The sequence below is a fragment of the Papio anubis genome, chromosome 1 (assembly GCF_008728515.1).
Source record: "Papio anubis isolate 15944 chromosome 1, Panubis1.0, whole genome shotgun sequence".
NCBI lineage: Eukaryota > Metazoa > Chordata > Mammalia > Primates > Cercopithecidae > Papio > Papio anubis.
The window spans coordinates 87183193-87193772 of record NC_044976.1 but is presented as its reverse complement, the minus strand read 5'-3'; the positions used below and the strand labels follow the sequence as shown (position 1 = coordinate 87193772).

Here is a 10580-nt window from a genome sequence, read left to right as displayed (position 1 = left end):
TCTTCCACTAATTTTATACGCGTGTGTATACTATTATTTTTAATAACTTTAAAGCCTCTACCCATTATACTAATGTATAAAGCCAGTATCTCAGAAAAACCCTAGACCTCAAAAGATGGCTGGAAAGTAAGTAAGAATTCTAAATTTAAATTAAGATTATGATCTGTGGATTAGTATTTGCTTATTTGGATTTTTCATATTTACTCCAGTGGCTTTGGGAATACTGGTAGTACTTGCAAAAATCTTGTTAGACTTTAATCTATACGGCAGATTTACCAAGTCAATATATGATTGCAATTTCCATTATGTCCTCAATTTGTGTTACAGGGAGAGCATGCATCATTTTATATTTCTAAAATATTCCATTTGTAATTTTTAAATAAGATTACTATAAAATGACTAGTATTCTGTTTTATTCATTTGCTTTTCTGAGAAGCCAGGTCCTAAATTAAAGTAAGTTAACCTCAAACAAGAGAAAAGTATATACAATACTGGTGCTTGCATCTTAATATTAAAGCAGGCTGTTGTTCTTCATTCATCAACATTTTGTTGCTTCAAAAAAAACCTTCCTATTCTCCGTATCTATACACAGTAAGCAGTCCTTAAATATGTTTCAAATAAAAGATGCTACTGACCTTACAGGAGCAGAATACAAACTTTTCCCATTATTCCCAGTGAAGTGGACAATTTGCTCTGAATGTTCATGGTTTTAAGTCTTCCCTAGGACAAAAAGTACTTGCAAGAATGTTTACTCAAGTTAATTAGTCTTTGAGATTTTGAACACAGAAAAGTTAAAGTATATTTTAGTCATTAGGAAGTTTCTAAAAAGAAAGAATACTTAAAACCAAAGTTACAAATTTCAATCTAAATAGACTTTAATTTGTGCACTTGTGATAATTTATGACTGCAAAACACTTGTTTTCTTAGAATGACATAGTGAAAGGCACATTTCATTTGAATGCATAGTGTACCATTCTAAAATATCCTAATTTCTTTACAAAGTGCTTGAGCAGTCACATACACATACAGTAATAGCAAAATATATTTACACTCTATAAAGCTTAAAATTTTAAATCTGACTAAAATATATATATTTTTTAAACTACAAAAAATTAGTGCTTTCTTCAGCTTAATTGTGTAAATAGACCCTGCCCTCTAATTTTTTTAGTGATTGACTTCAATTAAAAAAAAATTCTGTACACTGTGTAGTTACAAAATGCTATGTCAGTTTTTAATGCTAAAAGCCTGTTTTAGACATTACTTTCTTTGCTATTTGAGAACCAAAAAAGTGAGCAGACTGTACCTCAAAAGTATTTAGTGTTTTATTTTAATGTTGTATTAACACTGTTTAAATTAAAGCCAGACAATTAAGCTAAGTTCCTCTACTGTCCTTTGCCAAGGAAGTTAACTGGCATTTAACAATAACTTTAAACCACATATTGTTCCCCCTTTCTATTAAGATTTTCTCCCAAAGGATCTTGGGTAATTAACAATTTGGAAGGTAATATAAATGATCTCTGGACAATTTTAATTGTTCTCAGAGTACAATGAAAAGATGCTAAAACATCCCAGCAAATATTTATAAATGTTTTTAGCTCAACTCTCCATAAATCAGTGTGCTTCTTCATGTTTCTCATAAGATTTACACCTGAACAATTTTTAAGAGATGAGCTCACTGTGATTAAATAGTTAATTCAGTATGGTTACTTAACAGCTTGCTATTCCTGAGGTATAATGACCCTAACATGCTAAGCACAGGATCAAAGATGCTATTACTAAACTAAGAAAAAACAATAAAGTCATAGATTAGGAGAAAAAAATATAAAATCAAACCAAACCAAAACAAACAAAAAACTACAGGCAAATGGAAAGTCATGGTTTGCAAAAAGACAATCCTAGAAGAGTATAAAAAGCCACAGACGGATCCTTTGAAGAGTTGTATAAAATATTTGATCAAATTATTTTTGAGACTTTTGAGGTACAGCTTTAGTGTTATAATTAATTTTTTTATAAAATATAGACTGTTTTATCAAAAATATTTATACATTCTGTTACAATATATTGCTTTTGCCCTCAGTAACTGCCAATATAAAATCTGGATCCAGTGGCCTAAAATATACAAATGCACTTAATGTAAATGCTGGAGTTTGAGGTGTCTGCTTGGCCACTGTACAAAAGTGATGAAGTGGTAAAATTAAATAATAAGCCTACAACATAGAATACATTAAAACTTGCACATATACATGTTCACAGCATGTATACAATGATAATCTCTACGGTTTAACCAAGGTATAGTTCCCTTCTACAGCAGACACAAAACCAAGTGAACTAGGTTGGCAGATGTAGAGTGAGTATCAAAAAAGGGGTAATCGGTTCACTGATTCTGGAAGATATGACTGAACATACTGAGCATCTAGACTTTGGGAATGCATACAGGTAACAATATCTTGGTTCAGCTGATTAAAAGTCCTCATTCTTAACATCTTAAGTAAATGCTGATCTTGTTTGTTTCAGCACTGTTTAATAAAAACAAAATTGTTTGGCAAGCAGCTCCGCTGGAAAGCTATAAGCCTCTGTTACATGGTTGATAAAAATAAGGCAATATAAAGTTTTCTCCTAATAAATATAGAACATTTATAAAATAAGACATCAATTCATTCTGTTTTTTTAAAAGATCAAGCCCCAAATTGTATACAAACTGCTACGTTTTTTGATATTACAGTAATGTCTTTAAAAAAAAGAGCATTTGTCTTATTCAAACAGAATCATACTTTGTGTGAACAGTAATAGCATTCCAAGCCCTTTTTTACTTTTTGTAAAACATAGTTAAGTGATTAATTTTCCTTCCACTTAAGGCGGGCATATGGCAAAGCTAGGGACTATAAAAAAAAGTGGTTTTTTTTCTTTCTTTTTAAAAATAGACTATTGATCCAAAAGTATTTGTGATGGATTTTCATAGCCGATGTTCACTCAAACTCCATGAAACTGTTTCCAGTGCTCATATTTACGCTGAAGTACAATGAGAAGCCACTTTTCAAGAAGTATTAGAATGGTACTTTTCAACAAATCTTCATGTGTTTCAATTAAAAAAAAAAAACAAAAAACTCAGAAGCTATTGGTGGCACAGAGAGCAAATGAAGGGTTGCTATTTTTAAGAGGTCTTCTTGTGAGTCAGTCAGCTTGATTTCGCAGTGTCTAGCAACTTAACACCAATCAGCAATGTAGTCAAAATCTCTGAACATTTCCTGCTCCTCTTCCGAAAGTATCCTAGGTTCTCGAGGTGGAGTCAGAATAGGTGCTTCTGAGGTAAATTCATCATCAAAATTACTAACATCTTCTCGTCCTCTTATGGTAGGTATAAATGGTGGCTTTACTTTTTTGTCCATCAGAGCGCTCCAATCAATTAGCTGGATCATAAAATACAAAATGACTAGTTTAGTTTGTTACATCTAATTGCTCTAGTTTAATAAAAAATTTTAAATAGTCACACTTACCCGGAAAAATGGGTGCTTTTTTACATCCTCTGCATCTTTCTCGCTAGCCCCAAGGCGCCGCTCAGGATTTCTTCTTAACAGCTAGCACAATGTAAAATAAAAAAGTTAAAATAAAATCAATAGAATAAAATTCACTGATAAAGATTATTTTTAAAAACTCAGATATATTTTGTCTGTTTTTGTCTAAGCCATGCAACATTTATGAACTGAAAAACAACTTCTAAAGTTCTACTGGGAAATTTTCTTTAATATAAAAAATTAAAGTAGTCTTAAAAAAATTCTTATCCTTAATTTAATTCTTACCCTTCTCATTATAGAAATGGCTTCTGTAGATAAGAACCTTGGATACCTTACTTCATCATTTACAATACTGTCAAAAACTTCCTCTTCATCATCACCAGGAAAGGGAGACTAGAAGAAATACCTTTAAGTAAGTTAAAGCAAGTTTTAAGGCAGTAAAATCTTATCACCTATTCAAAGTATAACCAAGATCCAGGCAGTGAAAAAGAAAAAAACAAACAAACAACAAACCCATGCCTACCAAAACAACAACAACAACAAAAGAAGTATAAGAAGTGACAATAGATATGTATCTATTACAGAGGGAATATACCATATACTCTTTCTGAAATCTTTAAATTTTATAGACCGTTAAAAAAACTTGTCTATCTCATATATGATATGGCTTTTCATTTCATTTCATTCCACTCCAGTCCATTTTATTTCATTCACTCAATCACCTGTTTGGCCAGACAGTCAATTTTTAGAGTGTCTAACAGAAAGTAGGGAATATTTAGATAACAGAATCCTGAAGAACCTCAATCTTGTGGAAAGACAGAAGAAAATGGATAAGGTTAATATGGTAATAAATGTTATAGTAAAGGAAAGCAATCTGCGGAAATACATCAGATATAAATGTGCTTTGGATTTTAAAGTCAATAGTAAATTAATGGTGGTAAAACGCAATTAGAGATTAGTAGGCATAACGACCGTACTAAGCAGCTGCCAACAAAATTAGACTGAAAGGAACCCAAAAAGCACACATTGACAGGCATTTTTAATGCTCTAAACACAAAAAGTTTTAGGGCATTTCAATAAGCACAGTATTAAAATCATTTTTCATAATGACCCTGAGACATAAAAAGTAGTTACATTATATTCAGTATGACAATTTGATTCACAAAGAGATAAACTTTCAACTATGCTGAAAACGTGTCTATCAGATGTGATTGCCTGCCTCAGAATTTCAGATGGCTTAAACATCACTCACTCATTTTAAAAATCAGGACACGAATGTCTAAATATCATTTAATTCCTTAAAATCACTGAAGTGAATCAGTATCTTTAACCTTATTTTCTCACTGGCTATTGAAATATAGGCTTACTTAGCCTCATTAGATTTGATTTGGCTGCTTGCTTCCAATTAAGTTTTAAAGAATAATAAGCAGAAAGCAATATCCAGGGAAAGTGAGCAATCTTTAAGGAATCTGTGAAAATAAATTCAGAATCCAGCTTCTTAAGGCTGAGCTTCTAATCTTGCTCATAGCTAAGAAAATTTCAAAGCTTTCAGTTACCAAAACCTTAGTTTGTTCATTCACTCACTCAAAATACGTAAATCAAATATACTACATGGGACAATGTAGTGCACTCAAAATACATAAATCAAATGTACTACATGGACAATCTAATTTCTTTTGGGGACTGAATCAGTAAGTCAGGAGAAAATTTTATTTTACTAGGATTCTCAATGGGAATTTCAATGGATAATACAAAGAGAGCACTTTTGTCTTCTGCTTGAACAATTTTTACTTGAAAACTCACTCTCCAAGTCTGAATAGCAAAGAAGTATCTATACATTTGTTAAAACGTGTAGTATCTTTTTTCTCAAATAGATTGTAAGCAAACAGGGCTAACAACAGAAAGCTAACAAATGTGTTTTAAGCACATTTAAAAGAAACCAATAGTCTGTTCAGATATCAACACTGATAGTATCTAAAACCATGTCCAGCATTACATTCAATCACTCTGTTATCTTCACTCCCATCTGAGGCAGGAAAAAGGGGACTTGGGATATTTGTTTATTCCTGGAGTCTTTCCAGTAATCAAAACTAGTAGAAGTATACAAATTTGAGCATGTATGATATATCCAGCTAGTTTACAATTATTTGTAATAATAGAGAAATCTGACATAAACTTTAGCCACACCTTACGTTCATCATAGTTAAAAAGGAGTTACCACTAGCGTTTCATTAATGCTATAAAATTATGAAGTAGACTGATGAGTTTTAAGTTTAGTTCTTTTCCCAGCTACCCTCTTGTGGAGATACTAAAAAGAAATTGCAAGAAACAACTAAGAAATAGCCAGATCCACTGTCTTTTATCTTCTAGGTAATTAAGAGCTCAATCAATTAGCTCTCTTAAAAAATATGAAACAGGAGCTTCCTTGTTTTCTGTCAAACCCTCCAGTGGCTTTATAATGGGAGGGAGTAGATTCAACTGGCGATTAATTCTACAGTATTTTGTAATAAACTCATATTTTCCATATGTCATCTCTAATATGGAGAGTAAATTTTAAGCAAGCACATAATTGAATCTCATAAACTTCATACTTACTTGAATATTACACTAAACAAAACCAAAAAAAAAAAAAAAAAAAAAAAAACCCCAAAATGTTACTTTTAAAATAAAGGAAGGGGGTGGGGAGAAGTTCAAGTATGCCAGAGCTTACAGAAGATTAACTATTTTATGAGAACTTCTGGCACTCTCAGACAGTAAAAGCCACTGTGGACTGGAGCTAAAATAAATCGTTCCAACCTAAACACTGCACAACAGCTTTTCTAAATAGAGGTGAAAAATTCAGATCTGGACCACTAGTCTTAAGAACAGAAACAAGGCTGGATGAATTGAAGATCCTATCCTGGAGCAGCAAAGCATAATGCTTTAGAGATATGTTCTGGAGCCAGAGTGACAAGGTTAAAATTTCCAGCTCCACCATATGAGAGCTGTGTGACCTTAAGCAAGTCATTAATCTCTTTGTGTCTCTATTTACACCTCTGAAAATGGGCATAAGATCAGTACGGAGCTTATCAAAGGCTGCTGCAAAATTAAATGAATGAATATTTAAGGCACACAGAACAGTGCTTAGCTTAGGACATGATAAATTTTATTTTAATTAGCCATACTTCTCCTCCTTTTCCAAAGAATCCACTTCAAACTGACACACCAAAAGGGGCTATCCATCCGGAGAAACTAAAACCATTTGTTTGTTTGGGGTAAGTGCCAATAAATGACAAGCATAGAACAAAACTTTAGAAATTTCTGATACTCAATTTGATAATTCATTCATTTAGCCACTAACTTCTTCAAACTTGTAAGTGTACAAGGGAGGTTGCTGGCATGGGGAAACTGCAGAATAATGAACCAATCCCTTAAAATAATTTTTCTTGCATCTCCAGTTTAAGTCCCTTCAAGTAATCTTTAATTACTTATTAAAAGATTTACTCTTTCTCAATTTCACCCCAATTCAACATTTCTAACAGTTTATAATATAATACATTATTAGTCTCCTATTATTGCCTTATTTAACATAATTCACTGTTTCCTAATGGTAATAATTTCTGTGTACAACTCAATTATCCTCAGAAATTTAAGTTAATCGACAGAAAACAGTAGGAAAAAATGCTAATCTTTTCAACTCTACCATTTTTGAAAGTAACATTTCTTTCATTTTTTAAAATTATATTTTATTTAACAATCTAGGAAGTTCACAGCCAACAGCAGTTCTATTGCAACTTCAGGTGCAACTGGGAATTCAGGAATCTCGGTGGAGCTGTTAGTGTAGCGAACCTTGTACATAAAATACATACATATTTTTGATAGCACATGTGAAGGTATCTCTCTAAAATTGACCTCATTGGTTTCATTCTCAGCAAACTGACCTGGGCCACTCAACATGGCTTTTATCATGCCTGATGTTAATGCACGTTCTGTTTTTACAACAAATTCATGGCCATCGGATGATATCAATCTGACATACATGGCATCAGGGCCTTCACAGCCACCATAGCTTTTCTCCTCTCCATTCATTTTGTTCCTATGAAATTCTACTTTGCTTCCCCAGGAACTTCAGCTGTTTCCTGGTGAAGCAAGGATGCAGTGTGTGTTGCTCACTTCCGTCTAGGGGAAGTCGAAGGTTACATTTATTTCTGACCAATCTATAGTGGGCTTTTCTTTACACGTACAGAGTACATTTTTTAAATTAGTCTTTCTGTTATTCCATTCCCTATAAAATGACTATGTCTTAAAATCAGAAAACACATTCAAAGCACAACACTGAAATACAAGGAACTATTTTCAAAGCACTGATAATGCATTCCGCAAACCACATAAAAATCTTTATTGAAGGTATTACAGAAAGATAGCTGACTACTAGTATACTATAAATATTTATAAAACTTAAATTCCACTCATACTGAAGACAGTATTAGGTGGTTTTATAAATGACATGCTTTATTATTTCAATCATCCTTCCTTTTTTCTCTTACCTATTTTACACTGCTTACCTCACCAACAAGCATTTCATATATAAGTACGCCAAGGCCCCACCAATCTACAGCCCTTGTATAAGAAGTTTCTGTTAATACTTCTGGGGCAAGAAATTCAGGAGTGCCACAAAATGTGCTTGTTCTATCTCCATATCCCATTCCTGGAAAAGATAAAATTTAAACATTTGTTAGCAAAGAAAATAAATCTAGTATATAAAAAAAATCAAAGCTATCTTTGGGAGGCAAAATTAAAGTTGCACATTTGTGCATGGCGAACAAATTCAGACATATTTAAGATATTTCAAGAAAACAATAAGGACTGGTACAGCAAAAACTGTAATAGCAACTATACTATCTAATTAATGGGTAAATAGAAATAAGATATCCATGTTTCTTTTCAGTTAATTTTTCTTCTTGTCATTACAAGGGAGCTAAGAAATTACAACAAAATGAACTGATTGTGAAGTTCTATCATCTTTCCAATTCAATCTTAAATAAGTTTATTTACTTTACTATAAGAACAACATTATAAAAAAATAACAGTTTGGAAAATACCAAAAATCAAACCCTTGGATAATCAGGAGCTAACCAAATGTGTCATATAATACAGAGAGATAGGGCTATGAGCGGTGGCTCATGCTTGTAATCACAGCATTTTGGGAGGCTGAGGTGGGTGGATCACCTGGGGTCAGGAGTTCAAGACCAGCCTGGCCTACATGGTGAAACCCGTCTCTACAAAAAAAAAAAAAAAAAAAAAAAAAATTAGCCGGGCATGGTGGCTCCTGCCTGTAATCTCTGCTACTTGGGAGGCTGAGGCAGGAGAACTGCTTGAACCTGGGAGGCGGAGGTTGCAGTGAGCCGAGATTGTGCCATTGCACTCCAGCCTGGGTGACAAGAGCAAAACTCTGTCTCAAAAAACAAAATATCTATATATATATATGCAGAAAGGAAGGAAGGAAGGAAGGGAGGGAGGGAGGGAAAGAAAAAAGAAAAGAAAAGAAAAGAAAAGAAGGAAGGAAGGAAAGGGAAGGGAGGGTGAGTACAGGTTGAACAACCCTAATCCAAAAATCCAAAATCTAAAATGCTTCAAAATCTGAAACTTTTTGGGCACCAACATGATGCCATAGAGAATTCCACAAGTACTTAACACAAGATTAGTTTCATGCACAAAATTATTAAAAATAATATAAATTTTTATATTATTATATAAATATAAATTTACTTTCAGGCTATATATAAGGTATATATGAAACATACATAAATTTTGTGTTTAGACTTGGGTCTTAGCCTCAAGATATGTCATTATGTATATATGCAAATATTCCAAAATCCAAATAAATCTGAAATTCAAAACACTTCTCATTCTAAGCATTTTGGATAAGGGATACTCAACCTGTATTAACATTTTAGCTAACTAGTTTTTAAATATATGTTCCTCATAATTTATTAATATGTTAATCAAATAGTCTACATATTGAAGATACTGTCTCCATGTATTCCAAAGTGTTAAAAACTTGTCATAAGTGTCATCTTTTTTTCTTTGAGACGGAGTCTCACTCTGTTGCCCAGGCTGGAGTACAGTGATGCGATCTCAGCTCACTGCAAGCTCTGCCTCCCGGGTTCACGCCATTCTCCTGCCTCAGCCTCCCGAGTAGCTGGGACTACAGGTGCCTGCTACCACACCCAGCTAATTTTTTATATTTTCAGTTGAGATGGGGTTTCACCGTATTAGCCAGGATGGTCTCGATCTCCTGACCTCGTGATCCGCCTGCCTTGGCCTCCCAAAGTGCTGGGATTACAAGCATTAAGAATTTTAAAGAAAAGCTCTCAATTCTAAATTAAGAATAATTAGGTATGCATATATAGAGACTACAAAATAGAAATGAATTTGTATGTCTAGGAACCAAGACTTGAAGGGCACAATTAGATACATTAGCACACTGGAGTGGGGAAATTTTTTTTGGCAAAATTTCTTTAACACTATCATAATGATTTTTATTTTCTTCAATAAATTATTATTTTAAAAAACAGTGATATAGTATTAATATCTATATGAGTTCTGCACCAGCCTTTTAGTAACTTGGCCAAAACTAGGAAAAAGTTAATTAACAAAGAAATAGAACTTATGTTTCTTACAGACTGGTAAAGCTGCATGGAAGTGGTTAATATCAGGCTCTAGATTAATAAATACCTGGTTTAAGTTCCAGTTCTGTCATTTGTTAACTGTGAGAGGTTGAGAAAGTTGTCTAACATCAAAGCCTAGGTTTCTTCATCTGTATATAAGGGTTAATAATACCATCTACCAGTGTGGAATGATAAGACAAGGAAGACTCAGAAGGGTAAGGAGGTGGGAGTGGGGTGGATGATGAGAAATTACTTAATGGGTACAGTGTATGTTATTTGGGTGATGAATATCCTAAAAGCCCTGATTTCACCACTACACAATTTATGCATGTAACAAAATTGCACTTGTACCCCATAAATTTATACAAATAAAAATAAAATAAAAAATTAAATATTTCCTTCAAAAAAACTATCTACT

At 33.1% G+C, this 10580-nt stretch overlaps 1 protein-coding gene and 1 pseudogene across 9 annotated transcripts in view; both read right to left on the bottom strand.

The window, feature by feature from the left end:
• Nucleotides 1-850: 850 nt before the first annotated feature.
• PKN2 (protein kinase N2) overlaps nucleotides 851-10580 on the bottom strand; it is a 165942-nt gene continuing 156212 nt past the window's right edge. For 7 of the 8 annotated variants that reach the window (XM_009212350.3, XM_003892155.4, XM_003892154.4 and 4 more), the window contains 4 exons: nucleotides 8057-8199; nucleotides 3798-3905; nucleotides 3495-3575; nucleotides 851-3407 (listed from right to left, as the gene is read on the bottom strand). In XM_009212350.3, the coding sequence (XP_009210614.1) occupies nucleotides 3204-3407; nucleotides 3495-3575; nucleotides 3798-3905; nucleotides 8057-8199 (536 nt within the window). In that variant the 3' untranslated portion in view covers nucleotides 851-3203. The remainder of the gene's footprint in view (nucleotides 3408-3494; nucleotides 3576-3797; nucleotides 3906-8056; nucleotides 8200-10580) is intronic. The other variant, XM_031650534.1, reaches the window with a different exon arrangement.
• LOC108580472 lies at nucleotides 4536-8036 on the bottom strand (annotated as a pseudogene). Its single transcript, XR_001891558.3, has one exon. The product of XR_001891558.3 is annotated as an elongin-C pseudogene (transcript).